The sequence below is a fragment of the Pteropus vampyrus genome, unplaced genomic scaffold (assembly GCF_000151845.1).
Source record: "Pteropus vampyrus isolate Shadow unplaced genomic scaffold, Pvam_2.0 Scaffold388, whole genome shotgun sequence".
Lineage (NCBI taxonomy): Eukaryota > Metazoa > Chordata > Mammalia > Chiroptera > Pteropodidae > Pteropus > Pteropus vampyrus.
The window spans coordinates 660,105-678,703 of record NW_011889169.1 but is presented as its reverse complement, the minus strand read 5'-3'; the positions used below and the strand labels follow the sequence as shown (position 1 = coordinate 678,703).

General features: G+C 36.3%; 1 protein-coding gene and 1 pseudogene across 1 annotated transcript; one reads left to right on the top strand and one right to left on the bottom strand.

Annotated features, from left to right (window-relative positions):
• The first annotated feature begins 10,202 nt into the window (after positions 1–10,202).
• Positions 10,203–10,321, top strand: LOC111731626 (annotated as a pseudogene).
• Positions 10,322–10,981: 660 nt separating this feature from the next.
• On the bottom strand, positions 10,982–18,247 carry DEFB125 (defensin beta 125). The gene is made up of 2 exons (XM_023523271.1): positions 18,190–18,247; positions 10,982–11,468 (listed from the first exon to the last, which is right to left on the bottom strand). The coding sequence occupies exons 1-2, from the start codon at positions 18,245–18,247 to the stop codon at positions 11,119–11,121; spliced, it is 408 nt and encodes a 135-aa protein (XP_023379039.1). The 3' UTR covers positions 10,982–11,118.
• Between the last annotated feature and the right edge of the window lie 352 nt (positions 18,248–18,599).

The following is an 18,599-nucleotide window of genomic DNA, read 5'->3' as shown; positions in this document are numbered from 1 at the left end:
TTGACTTATAGATAGCTATCTTTTCCCTGTGTCTTCCCTTCTGTGTGTATCTGTGTCCTAATCCTCTTTTCTTATAAGGATGCCAATTCTATTAGATTAGCCACCCCCAATGAATTCATTTAAACTTAATTACCTCTTTAAATTTGGACTCTATATCCAAATGCAGCCACTTTCTTAGGTATTGGGGATTAGAACCAAAACAAATGAATTTTGATGAGACACAGTTTAGCCAATAATAATGGGCAAGGAAAGTGATGGTTGAAGTAAAACAATAGAGATAAGGATGGAGAATAGGTGTTATGGCCGCAGCCTTGGAAAGTCTTTGTGGCTAACATGATGTAAGGGGGACAGTGAGGAACAAGAAGGTATCTAAGATGTATTTTAGGATTATGGTTTGAATAGTTAGGTTGAAGTCATTTTCTTTTTCTCAGTCTCTCTCCATCCTTCATGCCTTTTCTTTCTAAGGTGTTTTCTTTTGAAGTTATAGGTAGAGAGTGGATTTTCACCATAATTTCAAGGATGGAGAAGGCTTTAAGGGTTGAACATCATGTGGAGTTTATAATCTAGTCCAACATTTCCATTTGGGGGATAAGCAAACAGGCCTGGAGTAGTAAGGTGATGAGTTATATCCTATTAGTGCAACTGGATTTCCCCTGCACCCTTTTCACTTCTTTAGGACTAAGGATCTGGAGTCATATTTACCCAATTCTCTAAGACTCCTGGGTCCATTTGTGGGCATAATTTCTCTAGCCAAAAATATATAAAAACTCTTGGTACAAGAACAAGAAAATCTAAGAATTTTCTGTAGCCATTAGGTGTAGTCTGGGTTGAAGTTGAAGTAGTAATTGGAATCACAGTGCCAATCTCAGATCAGAATCTGAGATCTGGTTTCTGATTCACTCTCTAGATAGCCTAAGGATATCCATCAGTTTTGGAACATGAATGTTACTTCATAGATTGCAATGGGGGAAAAAAGAGAGAATTGATGGGAAAGTACTTTGAGAAATGAGTTGAAAGATTAGATGCTACCATTATTGTGATGATTGCTATACCTTGTCTTTAGACTGTGTTCTCCAAATAATTATGCTTACAGAAGCTAGGGATAATTTTCAACTTTAGACCTGACTGGCATTGGCTTCTAAACTAAGACTGTCTGCTAAGTAGGAATAACTTTAACTGCAACTCAGGATAATTTTTATTTATGCCACTTAGTGCTGGGTTTGTTCCACATTTTAATCACAAGAAGGCTCATAAAGCTTTCCCTTTCACCACATCTACATTAAGGAAGTGGGTCCTGGGTGAGAAGAGTAGAGGGTAGCTTTATTTATTTGTTTGTTTGTTTGTTTGTTTGTTTGTTTATTACTACAACAATCATTTTCCATTTTGAGGAAGCATAATGTCTAAACTTGGGCGCCATGGATGGAAAGTCCTGCTATTGAACTGGCTCTCCGTGCCTTCTGGTGCAAGTCACTTAAACTCTCTGAGATTTAGTGTCTTCTTCTGGAAAAGGGATGTAATTCACTACACAGACATACCTCGTTTAATTATGCTTCACAGATCTTGTGGGTTTTGATGTTTTTTTTTGTTTTGTTTTGTTTTTTTATAGATCGAAAATTTGTGACAACAACCAGCAAAATGATTATGACTTTCTGAAGGCTCAAATGATGGGTTAGGATTTTTTAGTTATAAAATATTTTTATACTGTTTTTTAGACATAATGCTATCGTACAATTAATAGACTACAGTATAGTGTAAACAGAACTTTTATATGCCCTGAAAACCAAGAAATTTGTGTGACTCACTTTCTTGCAATATTTGCTTTATTTTGGTTCGGTCTGGAATGGAATCTACAGCATCTCTGAGATATGCCTGTAGTTCCAACATCATGGAGCTGTTAAGATAAAGTGATCTTATGCATGTAAACTGCTTAAGACAAGGCCTTGCACTCAGCAAGTTCTCAGTAAATGTTGAGTTGTTTTTGTTTTTGTTTTTTACTCTTTTTCTCTCCATTTGGTTAGGATGGAAATGGTTGCTTCCTGATCAGAGAGCATGCCAATCTTTGGACAGCAAAGTGTGAATAGGGGATTGTGGTAAGGGGTAAATGCTGAGTGAGACCATGAGACAGAGACTTGGGCAAAACCTTGAGCTAAATAAGCAAAAGAAGACCTCTGGATCACACCGGCTTATCTCAGCAATCCAGGATGAGATATTAGATGAAAACGTGTGGCCAAGGTGGAATTTGCATTTGTGTTGAAAACTTCCACATTCAGGGACCTAGTAGCACCTCATTAGAGGCTTAGGAATTCAGGATCCAGATCCTAAAAATTTGTCTTACCATGAGAACCAATGTTATCAGTCAAATCCTGGGACAACTTAGAGATGTTAGGCTACAGAAGACTAGAGAGAAAAGATATAATGATAGCTGGAATGAGCATATTTTCTTTAATGGATTATGTAAGGATTCAGCAGGAATCATGTGTAGTATGTATGCATTAATTTGCTAGGACTACTATAACAAAGTACCACAGACTGGGTGTCTTAAATAACAGAAATTTATTTTTTCACAATTCTGTAGGCTAAAAGTCTAAGATCAAGGTATTGGCAGAGTTGGTTTGTTCTGAGGCCTCTCTCTTTGACTTATAGATAGCTATCTTTTCCCTGTGTCTTCCCTTCTGTGTGTATCTGTGTCCTAATCCTCTTTTCTTATAAGGATGCCAATTCTATTAGATTAGCCACCCCCAATGAATTCATTTAAACTTAATTACCTCTTTAAATTTGGACTCTATATCCAAATGCAGCCACTTTCTTAGGTATTGGGGATTAGAACCAAAACAAATGAATTTTGATGAGACACAGTTTAGCCAATAATAATGGGCAAGGAAAGTGATGGTTGAAGTAAAACAATAGAGATAAGGATGGAGAATAGGTGTTATGGCCGCAGACTTGGAAAGTCTTTGTGGCTAACATGATGTAAGGGGGACAGTGAGGAACAAGAAGGTATCTAAGATGTATTTTAGGATTATGGTTTGAATAGTTAGGTTGAAGTCATTTTCTTTTTCTCAGTCTCTCTCCATCCTTCATGCCTTTTCTTTCTAAGGTCTTTTCTTTTGAAGTTATAGGTAGAGAGTGGATTTTCACCATAATTTCAAGGATGGAGAAGGCTTTAAGGGTTGAACATCATGTGGAGTTTATAATCTAGTCCAACATTTCCATTTGGGGGATAAGCAAACAGGCCTGGAGTAGTAAGGTGATGAGTTATATCCTATTAGTGCAACTGGATTTCCCCTGCACCCTTTTCACTTCTTTAGGACTAAGGATCTGGAGTCATATTTACCCAATTCTCTAAGACTCCTGGGTCCATTTGTGGGCATAATTTCTCTAGCCAAAAATATATAAAAACTCTTGGTACAAGAACAAGAAAATCTAAGAATTTTCTGTAGCCATTAGGTGTAGTCTGGGTTGAAGTTGAAGTAGTAATTGGAATCACAGTGCCAATCTCAGATCAGAATCTGAGATCTGGTTTCTGATTCACTCTCTAGATAGCCTAAGGATATCCATCAGTTTTGGAACATGAATGTTACTTCATAGATTGCAATGGGGGAAAAAAGAGAGAATTGATGGGAAAGTACTTTGAGAAATGAGTTGAAAGATTAGATGCTACCATTATTGTGATGATTGCTATACCTTGTCTTTAGACTGTGTTCTCCAAATAATTATGCTTACAGAAGCTAGGGATAATTTTCAACTTTAGACCTGACTGGCATTGGCTTCTAAACTAAGACTGTCTGCTAAGTAGGAATAACTTTAACTGCAACTCAGGATAATTTTTATTTATGCCACTTAGTGCTGGGTTTGTTCCACATTTTAATCACAAGAAGGCTCATAAAGCTTTCCCTTTCACCACATCTACATTAAGGAAGTGGGTCCTGGGTGAGAAGAGTAGAGGGTAGCTTTATTTATTTGTTTGTTTGTTTGTTTGTTTGTTTGTTTATTACTACAACAATCATTTTCCATTTTGAGGAAGCATAATGTCTAAACTTGGGCGCCATGGATGGAAAGTCCTGCTATTGAACTGGCTCTCCGTGCCTTCTGGTGCAAGTCACTTAAACTCTCTGAGATTTAGTGTCTTCTTCTGGAAAAGGGATGTAATTCACTACACAGACATACCTCGTTTAATTATGCTTCACAGATCTTGTGGGTTTTGATGTTTTTTTTTGTTTTGTTTTGTTTTTTTATAGATCGAAAATTTGTGACAACAACCAGCAAAATGATTATGACTTTCTGAAGGCTCAAATGATGGGTTAGGATTTTTTAGTTATAAAATATTTTTATACTGTTTTTTAGACATAATGCTATCGTACAATTAATAGACTACAGTATAGTGTAAACAGAACTTTTATATGCCCTGAAAACCAAGAAATTTGTGTGACTCACTTTCTTGCAATATTTGCTTTATTTTGGTTCGGTCTGGAATGGAATCTACAGCATCTCTGAGATATGCCTGTAGTTCCAACATCATGGAGCTGTTAAGATAAAGTGATCTTATGCATGTAAACTGCTTAAGACAAGGCCTTGCACTCAGCAAGTTCTCAGTAAATGTTGAGTTGTTTTTGTTTTTGTTTTTTACTCTTTTTCTCTCCATTTGGTTAGGATGGAAATGGTTGCTTCCTGATCAGAGAGCATGCCAATCTTTGGACAGCAAAGTGTGAATAGGGGATTGTGGTAAGGGGTAAATGCTGAGTGAGACCATGAGACAGAGACTTGGGCAAAACCTTGAGCTAAATAAGCAAAAGAAGACCTCTGGATCACACCGGCTTATCTCAGCAATCCAGGATGAGATATTAGATGAAAATGTGTGGCCAAGGTGGAATTTGCATTTGTGTTGAAAACTTCCACATTCAGGGACCTAGTAGCACCTCATTAGAGGCTTAGGAATTCAGGATCCAGATCCTAAAAATTTGTCTTACCATGAGAACCAATGTTATCAGTCAAATCCTGGGACAACTTAGAGATGTTAGGCTACAGAAGACTAGAGAAAAAAGATATAATGATAGCTGGAATGAGCATATTTTCTTTAATGGATTATGTAAGGATTCAGCAGGAATCTAAGGACCTAAGGACCATGCAGGCACCTAGATAGTCATTTCACTGACTCATTATAATGGTTGTTAAAATTCTTTTGTCATGAGTCTTAAATAGATACCTAGTTGTACTTGCCATAGTCTTACATGTGTCCTTTGTTTCTTGGGAAGGTCTGATGATTTCTGCTTTACTAGAGGGATGCAGCAAAATCTCCCCACCCAATTTTTCTTTCTTCTTTTCATTTTCTTTGCAAGATATCCTGCATCTGCCAATTCTATAATTGCACTTTTGGGCCCATCCATCAAAATAAAGAAAAGAATAAACAAAAACGTGAAAAAAGAGTAAAGACTACTATACAGGGTATTGATCATTTTAGTAATAATTTTAGTAATAATAGTTAGAATGAACTATTGAAATATAATGGCATTCTTGGGAAAATTCAATAAATGCATGCATGTAGAATGACTACTGCTGGTCTTGACATGTACTAGATATGAGTAGCTATCGTCCTTCCTTCAAATGGACTTTATTTCTTTACTTATAATATTTCTATAATTTTTCGCAGTATCAACTCTGGTTCCTCATTGTCTCCAAATCTAGGTGCTTGCCAGGGAATGGGCCTATACCTTCAATTATCTGTTTTCCTCCTCCATTCATTGTTCACTCAGTAGTGATGTCTTGGCCACCAACCATGTGACAGGCACTGTTCTAGGTGCATGCCCCAGATTATGCCTAGAGCAGGACTTTAAACATTGAATGATAAATTTATATTGCTGACCTATAGGTTCATGTTTTGGATAGTGTAACACTCTACCCTTATATGATTTATTGTTTTTGACTCAGCCCTACCTAGGTCAACAAAACACACAGTGCAGACCCAGCTTCCTTAGCACATTGAGTTCAGTTGAAAGATCATAGTATTTTGATTTAAATTACAGATTCCTTCTATCTGTTTTTCTCTAAAACTCCCCTACTGGTAGAGAATTCCCAATTCTCTCTTTCTCAACAAGATGTTCAGACTGGAAAAATCAGAGTCAAGATGAGTATGATTCCATGAGTCAAGGTGTAGATTCATTCTCCAAAATGATTTTTGCATCTGTAACTCCCACTTGTATTCCAGTTGCCCTCACCAGAGTTTAAGGCAGGCTTAAACCATCTCAGGGTTAGCCCAGAATTACCTTCTTTTGCTTCTAGAACAACTGAGTGATTGATGAAGACTTTCAGTTTGGAAAGCTGATCCAAGAGACGATGCAACTTCTAACATTGACAACCCAAAGAAAAATCATGGAATTAAAAATTATAACCTTTAGAATCCCCAGGAAGCCTAAGTGGAAACATTTCCATTAGAAAATTATTCACCACTTGGCTATGAAACCAACTGTATTTTTAGAGAGCTCTGGCCATGTTCAATTTGGAATCCAGAATCTTTCACCCTAACTCCAGCACCACTTTGAACCTGTAGCTATCTAACATCAACATACAAATTTTCACTATATATTCTAAGACAAGAGCAAGGTGCCTCCTCTGATTGCTTTAGAGGAGCATTTAAAGCCAAACAACAATGGAGAGGTGAAGTAATAGGACTGGTCACTGCAAGAGGAGGTATCAATTGGAAGTGAGATTGAAGTGGAGATGCCTGAAACAAGACCCTGTTGGCACTTGGGCCAAGGATATTAAGGACACTAGAGATGTTGTGGTTGCTTCTGCTTATGTAAGGGACTTTATACAAGATACCCTGGCTTCTGCTGATATACACCAGTTTCCCTAATCAGAAGCACCATCATGGTCAAGTGTGACAGACTGCCCTTATTATGCAGCATATTCATTATAAGCCTTTTTACCGGATCTCAGCCATCCCCATGGGCTGTCCTCCCATACATTTTCAGTTTCCCAATGGTTCTATGAGTAAGATTCCATTCTTATTCCCCTTTCCCTCCTCTCCATAGTCTGGCTACCTAGAGAAGCCTGAGTCAGGACCTTGTGAGGACAGCTAAGGCCAGGAACAATTTAATGTATCCTAACAGGGGTGAGGAATGATCTGGCAGCATAATGATTGTGCTAAGAAAAGTAGGTCCATACTACCCAAAGCAATCTATAGATTTGACAAAATCCACATCAAAATTCTAATGGCATTTTTCACAGAACTAGAACAAATAATCCTAAAATTTATATGGAACCACAAAAGGCCCTGAACAGCCACAGCAATCTTGAGAAAGAAGAACAAAGTTGGAGGTATCACGCTACCTGAAACCAAACTGTACTACAAGGTTATAGTAATCAAAACATCATGGTAAAGCAGACACATAGATTAATGGAACAGAATAGAGAGCCCAGAAATAAGCCCACACCTATATGATCAATTAATCTCTGAGGAAGGAGGCAAGAATATACAATGGGGTAAAGATCGTCTATTCAATAAATGGTATTGGGAAAACTGGACCGTACCCGTGAAAAATGAAACCAGACCATCTTCTTACGTCATATACAAAAATAAACTCAAAATGGATTAAAGAATTAAATGTAAGACCTGAGACCATAAAACTCCTAGAAGAAAACATAGGCAGTAAACTCTCTGACATAGCTCATAGTAATACTTTTTTTGGTATATCTCCTCTGGCAAGGAAAAAGAAAGAAAAAATAAACAAATGGGACTACATCAAATTAAGTTTTTGTAGAGCAAAGAAAATCATCAACTGAACAAGAAGACAATCTACTGAATGGGAGAAGATAGTCACCAATGATACATTCGATAAGGGATTAACACCCAAAATCTATAAGGAACACATATAACTAAACAACAAAAAAAAATACACCCCAAAAAATCCAATTAAAAAATGAGCAGAGAACCTGAATAGACATTTCTCCAAAGAGGACATATAGATGGCCAATAGACATATAAAAAGATGCTCAACATCACTAATCATCAGAGAAATGCAAATTTAAACCACAATGAGTTATCATTTACATCTGTCAGAATGGCCATTACCCATAAATCAACAAACAAGTGTTGGTGAAGATGTGGAGGAAAGCGGTCTTTCATGCACTGTTGGTGGGATTGTAAATTGGTGCAGCCACTATGAAAAACAATGGAGGTTATTCAAAAAATTGAAAATAGAACTACTTTATGACCTAGCAGTTTCACTTCTGGGTATGTATCTGAAGAAATCCAAAACACTAATTCAAAAATATATAAGCACCCCTATGTTCATTGCAGCATTATTTACAATAGCCAAGATATGGAAACAACCTAAGTGCCCATCAGTAGATGCTTGGATAAAGAAGAGGTGGAACATACATACAATAGAATATTACTCGGCCACACAAAAAAGAATGAACTCTTACATTTGTGACAAAATGGATGGACCTGGAAGGTATTATGGCAAGTGAAATAAGTCAGACTGAGAAAGACAAACATCATATGATCTCATTTACATGAGGAACCTAAAGAACAAGAGAAACAAATAAATAAATGATTCAGGGAATAAGCTGATGGTTGCCAGATGGGAGGGGTGTTGGGGAGCTGGGTGGAAAAGTTGAAAAGATTAAGAAGTACAGACTGGTAGTTACAAAATAATCATGAGGACATAAAGTAAAACATAGAGAATATAGTCAATAATATAGTAATATCAATTTATAGTGTCGGGTAGGTACTGGACTGAAGGAAATCACTTCATAAATTATGTGGATGTCTGACCACTATGTTATGTTGTATACCTGAAACTAATATAAAATATTGAATGTCAACGATAATTTAAAAATCAAAAATGGGGGAAAAGGTGAAGGAGAATAAGAGGTTCAAACATCCAGGCATAAAACAAATAAGTCATGGGGATGTGGTGTACAGCATAGGGAATATAGTCAATAACATTGTGATAGCATTGTACAGTGTCAAATGACTTACAATAGTGATCACTTCTTTAGGTATATAAATGTTGAAAGACTATGGTTTGCACCTGAAATTAATATAATATTGTATGTTAGCTGTATTTTAATAAAAATCTTTTTAAAAATGCCCCAAGCATCACGAGAAAAATTAGAAGTCGAGGGTCTAAAAATTGATACCCTTAAATTGTCAATGTATATGTCTTGGGAAAACTTTGTAACCAGTATCTCAGTTTGAATACTAATAATATATATTTTGAGAACTTATATTTATTGAGATGACTGCATGAACAACATGTTCTCAAATTTTTATTTGAACATTTACCATGTGGTGGCACTGGTCTAGCAGCTCAAGACACAGCTATGAGCAGGATCAAGGTGTCAGGACTATGTGTACATTATGGTGGTTGTGACTGCCCATAAATAAGTAAAGAATAATTCCAAAGGAGAGTAAAGAAATATGCAAAATAATTTCAAAGAACTTAAGTGATAGGAAGAAAATAATACAAATTTGAGCAAGGAATGGTTGCAGGACCAAGAGTCTTTCTAAAAAGATGGTATTTGAGGCAAAGATATGGAAAAAGAGTACTCTAGGCTGAGGCAGACTGATGGCCAAGGAAGGTCTTTATGGTGAAGAAATGCCTCTGTGAAGAGTTGATATGTTACCTGTGTGATGAGCTGTCAGCCACACCAAGAAATGGAGAAGAGCAATTTAGGTTGAGATACACTTGGAAGAAGATGATCAGTTTGTCCCAGTTTGCTAAAGACTTTCTTGATTTTGGTACTGTAATTCCCATGATCTAGAAAGACCCTCAGTCCCAGCAAACTTGGATGATTTGTCCAATGGTCTAAAATCTATTGGAATTTGAGGTCTACTGAAGGGTCAGTAGTCTGATAGCCAATGTCCAAACTACAGCCATGGTCACTGGCAGCTTGATCTAAACAAAAATATAAAAATTAAGGTAATAAACCTTCTTAATTCTGGGACATTTAGACATCTGATACTGTGGTTCTCAGTAGCATCCCAGCCTTAGCCCAACATGGTAATAATTAATTAACCTTATAGTTAATAACTGCTTCTCTGTGATATCAGAGAGCAAACTTGCTGAGCCGTCAGTTACCATATAAATAGCACTCACATGCATATAGCCACACAAAACACAGAACCTTACACATAACTAGCATTCATGGACAAAATGAAGATCTGGAGAGCCATGCTATGAAATCATCATAGTTGGATCTATGGCCATGCCACCCTGAACAAGCCCAATCCCGTCTGATCTCAGAAGCTAAGCAGGGTCGGGCCTGGTTAGTACTTGGATGGGAGACCATCTAGGAAGTCCAGGTGCTGTAAGCATAAAAAATAAAAAATTAGGGATTGTAAGCTGACAAGTTCCTTGCAATCTGTGAGGTCAACCAAGGGTTGCCTCATCTAAAAAAAGAAAAAGAAAAAGAAATCATCATAGTTGGAAGTTGGACTTTTGAATGGAAAGAGCATTGGAAAGATAAGTAGAATTTGTGATGCAGCTTTTAATTTTGTATAATGTGCTCTCAAGATAAGTCCTACTTTCATCTCTATCTAGTTAAATCAGTGTTTGTGCTGAATGAGGTAGTTTCTAACTTTAACTGTGTTAGTTCCTAGATGAAGCCTTATACAAAATCTGACCTCATGATACAGATAGGCATTTAAAGTCAGAGCTTACAATAAATGGTGGGGGTGGGGAAAGGAGGACTTATCTCAAACTTTTTATGTGCCTTCATAGATTCTTCCATACATGATTCTGGCAGTTCCATACCGAGGCTTTCTTCTTCTTCTTCTTCTTTTTTTCCCCCCATGGAAAAATATACAAACACACAAATGTTCACTTTTGACCAAATGTTAGACCATACATTTTAATTCGTGTGAGAGAAGACAGCTCAAGAATTTAAGCCCAATAAAGAGAATCTTTATATCTTCTAAACACTTATCTTTGCATATCTCTAATTGTAAGATAACTCTCTTGACTCTTGTCTTGGCAGTAGTATTACGTCCATCTTCATGTTATCCAATCCCCAAAAGAATTGACCCAGTGAAATAAAATCAGTAGAATTGGCTCCCGGGATATTATTCTCAATTGTTATCTTGAGGGTCCCGCATCCAGGAGGAAACATTAATTAGCTGTCATCATTGCTCTTAGAAGGATAGGACACAGCCAATGTAGAAATTTTCATCATGGGAGTCGTGGTCTCAGCAAATGTTTCTTCTTCATCTTCGTCAATTGTTATTTGATCATTTAACCTAGACACGGGAGAACTAGGAAACACATCCTGAGTATTAAAATCGACAGTAAAATCTTCTGGAGGGAATGGGAGAAGTATTGGCCTTCGAGTGTGTTCATCGAATTTTATGGGAGTACAACAATTAAGCTTGTTCATACAGAGAATTTTGTACCTTTCGGTATGTAAACATTGTTTTCTGCAATATCCCACATTATTCTTCCAGCATCTTGTATTTCCCCAGCCAGCTGCAAAGAATATAAGTAGGTCGTGTTAAATTCTAGCAAACATGATAAAGTGTATATTTAAAATTGTGATATACGCCACCAAAGAAATTGATGGGGGGGAGGGGAAAAAGAGAGAGGAAAGAGGAGGAGGAAGAAGAGACAAAGCGGGTAGACATACTAAGAGCTGATTCTTAAGTCAAGGCAAGAAGGATAAAAGGAGCCCTCAAGGTACACAGGAGGCAAAGATTATTTCAGGAAAGGATGAGCAAATGTTCAGTCCAAGTGTTGAGAAACTGCATAGTGTCTTTAAGGTATCTAGAGAAGGCTGATGAGTCTAAAGCGTAGTGTACAAAGAGCAAAGGAACATGATATGAAATGAGCTTGAAGTAACAATGCCATCTCTCAGTCACTTTAGGCCATTATTAAACATTTTTATTTCTTTCAAAATATAACATGAGCTAATTTACTTTATTTTCTAGATGGTTAGTTATGATGTATGTGAAAATTAGACTAGGAAAAAAGAAAGAATAGAATCAGGGACACATATTAGAGGATTTGGCCAGGTAAGACATAATCATGGCTGCACTGGGGCTGTGAGAGTTGTGGAAAGAAGAGGACAGATTTAAGTCTTCAATTGTTTGGATATAAAGTCAGAGGAAGATGGAGAAATCAAAGTGCACCACTGTATTTCTGAACTGAGTTAGAGTAGATTAGTGATACTTGCCACGGACAGAGTAGTAAACTGAGGAAAAAACAAGATTTGAAGGGAAGAGAAGACGGTAGGGTCAAGCATATGCTTTGGGGCATATAACATATAACAGAATGCCACGAGGCAGTGGGATATACCTGTAGGATCTCAGTAGACAAGTTTAGACTCTAGGTGTAAATTTTGGAATCATTGCTTATGTACAGCATTTAAAACTGTAATGATAGATAAAATATAGTGAGTTGGAATAACATGAGAAAAAAAAGAGGCCACAATTAAATTCTGGTGTGTGTCAGGAAGAAAAGACTCAAAAGGAACAACCAGATGAATTAGAGCAAAATAGGAGAATGAAATTAGAGGAGATTAAATTAGTTTCCCAAAAAGCAGACCTTGAGGGAAAATTGAGTATAATAATTGAATTGAGAAATGTTCTCCACCACTCAAAATCAGTTTGGAATGGGAAACTTGGGGAAGTAAGAAAGCCAAAAAGAGGTGAGTTATACAGTTGGTTACCACTGGGATTGACTAAATACAACCCCAAAGGGAGCTCTGGCAGTCAACATATGAAACAAATCTCAGAGTGATCTTTCTTGAGGGTTGAAGGAGCTGGAGTATTTATCCACCATCCTACAAGCCAGTAGTTGATAGGTTATCCCAGAGTGAGCTGATAATTCTGTCATTCCTGGATTGCCCTGTATATGGGGGTATTTCACAAATAATCAACCAAACTGTGGGGATACTGCCAGTTACAGCTCAAAATGGCATGCATGAAAATGGCCAATATCAAAAGAATGCAAGGAAAGTGGTCTCAGACATGTTTAGATTATGCAAATGAGGAAAATGTCTTAAAAGAATGGGTTAACATTTATAGGACAAAACTGCTGTGAGGTTGAGTGAGATAAGGGCAGAAGTGTCCATTGCATTTAACTCAATGAGTGTTACTGGTAACCTTGCAAGAGTAGTTCTATGAGGAAAAGAAACAAAAGTGAAGTTGGTTGAAATGTCAATGAGGAAAAAATAGTGCCTGTAGACAAAACTCTTAAGAAGGTTAGCTCTGAGGAAGAGCAGAGAAATAGAGAAGTTCTTGAAGGAAAATATGGGATCAAGGGAGAGTTTTTCACGTTTGTTTTTAGAATGGGAAATAGCAGAGCATGTTCGCAAACAAATAAGAGGAAACAAATAGAAAGGAAGAAATTGATGTACAACAGGGAAATGAAACAACAGAAGGGCATAATCCTGGATAAGGTGACAAGGATCAAAATCACTATACGGCAGATTGACTAAGATGGAGAAGACACCTCCTCATCTTTGTCAAGAAAGAAAGAGAAGATGGGTGCAAGGGACTACTAGTGTGAATGTTGGCAGTAGTAAAAAGAAAAAGTTCTATTTGAATATTTTAAATCATGAAGTGAAGGGTAAAGTCATAAGCTGGGAGGAAGAGTTACGCAGAAGAATGGAGCAGGAGAATGAAAGTGAAAGGAAGGTCAATAAAAAATAGCTGTCTAGGAAAGAGAGGAGATGAGCTCACAAGAGAAATATATTAAGATTTCTCGATAGCACAATAATTCATTTCAGGGGTGCATATTTGAATCTAAAGTGAAACTCATCTGGTCTATTATATGATCATTTATCAAGCAAACCACATGACCATCTTTCTCAGTGAATTACCTGAGAAGTACCAAGGTGAGTGTGTTCTAAACAAAGAAAGTAGCTAGAACAAAGTTTCTATGTTGAAGGAAGCCTGGTATACATGAGGAAGAGCAAGTAATTCTCAAAAAATCTTGTTTTGGATTTAATTTGATAATGTATGAAAAGTACCTTTCATGGGTTGACATATATAGAGCTTACGATAACTTGGCTCCTATAGCCTCCTCGGGACGTGTTGATTTTATTCCACTTCTCCAATGATTCATTCATTCATTTTACTAGCCCCGAGTTAGTTGGCTCATAATAGAATTTTCTGTAAGTTTCAAATGTAGACATCCTACTTCTTTCATCCAAGACAAAATCTAGCATTGCTTCTTCATTCTTCACTTCTACAGATTATTTCTTAATTTTTCTTTTCCTCCAGGGTACCCATACTTGAAACCTGGGGCCTCTCAGCTCTTTTCATCCCTTCCTAAACTCTTTAAATCATATTCCTCTGTCCATTTTTCTTCGAAATTGTTTCTCACTTGCATTACTCTCTATTTCTTTTTAACTATTACCTCCAAAGTAAAATTTAGGGAACAGTCCCTTGTTCAACCCAGTAATGAGCCCCTAACTATGGTAGACTCTATTCTAGGACCTTGAGATATATTTGTGAACTAAACAGACAAAATCTCATGGAAATTACTTTCTTGCAGGGCAAGACAGACAATAAAAAAGAAGTAAATTATCTTGTATGCGAGAAGGTGATAAGTGATTTGTAGAAACAAGAAGATAGATTTAAGCAGAATCTATTTGGAATGTCACGGGCACAGACTGCCATTTCTTAAACAGCAGTTAGCTTAGGTCTTGAAAAAAGGTGGCAATTAAACAATGACTTGAAGGAGGAAGAGGAATTAGCCACATCGATATCTGAGACAAATGCATTTCAAGCAAAGGAAACAAACAAAATGCCCTGGGTTGAGCAAGGCTGGTGTGTTTGAGGAAGAGCATTGAGCTTAGTATGATAATAGGAGATAAGGTGAGAGAGGTCATTAGGGCTAGATCATGGAGGGCCAGGTGGCCACTGTAAGGACCCAGGTTATAGTTCTGAGTGAAGAGGGGGCCATTGCAGAGTTGTGAGCAGAAGAGGTACACGGACTACAGGAGGAAAGAGTAGAAGGACAGAGACCTGTGAGGAAGCTACAGCTGTAACGGGTAAGAGGTCATAGTGACTTGAATTAGTGGTAGCAATGGATATGGTGAAATTGGTTAGTTCTGGATATAATTTGCAGGGAGATGCAACAGACTTCCTGATAGCTATGGATATCACAGCTAAAAATATCAAAGATAATTCCAAGAATATAGCTTAAGCAATACAATGATGGCAATTGGGAGTAATCTATAACAATGTATTTTTTTAGAATAGTCTGGAATCATTATGTGTTTAGGACTTGTGACTTCCATCATCAATATCTCAAAATCAAAAAACTAAAAAATATAAATAACAACTGTATTATTTCAGGCACATAAGCCATCTAGCCAAAGCGTTATCCCACATGAATCCTCTCTAAAACATACAAGATATAGAATTAGACAGTATCAACTTCAAGATAGCTATTGATAGCAGTCCATTGATGGACAGCTTGGCTTGGTAAAAAGCTTATTTACAGAGACATCAAATGCTATCTCACTCAAAAACATACAAAAATAAACTTAAATACATCAAATAGTTAAGTTTCAAAACAGAATCTATAAGGGAAAATCTATATATCAATAGGTATAAAAACTACACCCCCCAAATAAAAGGGAAGAATAGTCAGAACCAGACAACTTGTAGAAAAATTAAAATACACGATAAATATATATTTAAAGTTTGACTTCTCCATAGTCAAAGGAATAGAAAATTTTATACATTTAGATATTTTTCTTCATTTAAAAAATTTGCAATATTCAGAAATTGAAAATACACTAAGCAGACAGAAATAAGGTGCATATCTAAGAATTTTATGTTAAATGTTCATGTCTAAGAACGGTTATAAAGCATAAATACCCTTGTTAGCAAAGCATTAAGGACCTAAATATACAATTATAAAATAATACAAATAATTTATAGACATTTATTCCACAAAATTTTATGCTATTGAAAATTCGGTTTTTGAAAAATATTTAATATGTGGGAAAATACTAAAGATATGATAGAAAATTTTAAAGTAGGCTACACATTTTTATTCACAGGGTACCCAAGACATATGAGGAAGAGCAACAGAGCAAAATCTTATTTTTACTTCTTTACTACTTCCAAACTTTCTAAAATTTTAGCAAAGAGTTCATAATCAGAATTGAGGGCAGGTATTAACACTTTACCTCACTTACTAAATCAACATATCTCCATGTGAATCAAGATATAGGATCATAGGCATATTTATGTTTATTTCATGGAAGTGAATACCTTTCTAAGGAAAATATAACTGTCTAAATTTTTAATTAGTTTTCTTAGCATATAAAGAACTTTTAAAAATCAATAAGAAAGCATTCAGAAATCCAATGGAATAGATGTTCAAACTCATTTATAATTGAAATGTGACAAATTTAAACAAAAATGAGATATTTTCACACATCAAATGAAATAGTTGAAAAAATGTGATAAAAATGTAATGATAAGTACATGGGAAGCTGACACTCACATGCTCATGATAAGAGTGAAAATTACTATAGCCCATTTGGTGAGTTGTTTGACAATCTTGTGTGTGTGTGTGTGTGTGTGTGTGTGTGTGTGTGTGTGTGTGTAATTATGAAAGGAAAGACATTTATTTACAAATATTTCCTACTGAATTGTTTCTGATAATTAGACTGCTGTTCCAGCAGTAGCGGATGAATTAAATTAAGTAAAAAAAAAAATTCCCGAAGTATCCTACAATAGATTATTGGATAAAGAAGCTGTGGTACATATATACAATGGAATATTACTCAGCCATAAGAAGAGTTGAAATACTGCCATTTGTGACAACATGGATGGACCTTGAGATAATCATGCTAAGTGAAATAAGCCAGACAGAAAAAGTTGAAAATCACATGATATCACTTATATGTGGAATATAAACCTAAAAGCAGCAAATGAACAGGACAAACAAACAAAGACTCATGGTCATGGACAACAGACTAGTGGTTACCAGATGGTAGGGGGAAGAGGGGAGGGGGATGTAGACAGGTAAAGGGGGCCAAATATGTGGTGACAGAAAGAAATCTAACTATAGGAGGTGAACACACAGTGTAAATATATACATGCTTTACTGTTAAAGTGTACAGCTGAAATTTACTGGATTTTGTTAACCAATGTCACCATAAAAAAAGTTCACCCACATACCACCCTTAAATTCTATGAATGCATTAATAATAATGAAGTTGGCTTATATATTGATAAGTCTTTAGGACATAGCACTAGTATATTGCAAAAGAATCCACATGGTTCATTTACACAGGATTTAGAAAAAATCTAGGCCATATCATACATATATATTATATAATATATATTATGATATATATATATGTATATCAGCTTGGTAAAAAGCTTTTTTACAAAACCATCAGATGCTGTCTCACTTGAAAATGTATATAAATATATATATTTGTATCTGCTAAGATATACAAGTAATTGGTAAGAATGACTGATTCAGAGATTCTGAAAGAGAAGATTGAAAAACTATTATTCTAGGATAGGAGAGTACTTTTCCCTAAACTCATATAAACTTTACAATACTTGATACTTTTTAACAATTCCAAGTATATTTCTCAATAAAAATGTATACTTTTTAAAAGTATTATTATTAAAAAGAGAGAATAAGCTCATTCATTTGGATTAATATCAGAAGTTCCCCATTGGTTACTCATCTTTTTACTCTACCTTAACTTATCCCTCCTTCTAACTTAAACTTATGTTTCTGTTTCTCATGACAGCTCTGCAGAATCTACAAACAGTATGATAAACTTGTTCACCATATCTCAGAACATAAAAATGAGGGCCTCCCTTGAAGGTACTGTCACAACGAAAGAGAATTCAAGATGGTGCTAAGAGTTGAACTAATAGGACACAACAATGAAATAGGTACAACAATTAAATAACTAAAATAGAAGTGAAGTGAGTCTTAGTTAACACTGGTTAGTTATATAAAGAGACAGAGAGATTAAAGAAACTCTTGCCTTTGGAGAAATGTCTCAGAAGACACCCAGCTTGCTGGGTGCCTCTAACATATTCTTAGAGTAAGGACATGGAGCTGCCATAAAACAGCATTTTTACTGCTCTTTATTGGCCCAAGTCTTTTCTTGTGGACCCTCTGTTCCCTTTATGATACATGGGAGCTCAATAACTCATCCTAGTGCCAGCATCCCAATATTCCAGGATTCCCTTACCTTTGGTCACTAGAGTTAGTAACCCACATATAAGGAAGGTCGGCATCAGGAGATTCATGGCTTCAGAGATAGAGAAAGCTCTGTATCCTGAGGAATCCAGGACACTTTGCACAGCTAGGTCTCTAAGTGGTCACCTTTACTGGCCTATCAAGAGTGATAAATCAGAGAGGGGAGAATGCTATGCCATTCAGAACATCAGACTATTACTTGCACCATTGAGTGTGCATGACAAAATAATGCTCTGTTCTAGAAACTACAAGAGGAAACTGAGGCCTTATAAAATTAGTTATAATTCTGAGGAAGTGTAGGGTCTGATGGAAAGAAACAATTCCCAAAGGATGACCTCCTTAACCCTATATGGGGCCTCTCTGATTGCAGCACCATATCTATACAAGGATAGCAGAATGCTA

What these genes read in the sequence shown, in the direction of transcription:
- DEFB125 (XM_023523271.1), bottom strand. Translation starts at nt 18,247, where the DNA reads ATGAATCTCCTGATGCCGACCTTCCTTATATGTGGGTTACTAACTCTA. An exon ending in ACTAACTCTAGTGACCAAAG is followed by an intron (nt 11,469 to 18,189) that starts GTAAGGGAATCC and finishes TATTCTTTGCAG; the next exon opens with CTGGCTGGGGAAATACAAGA.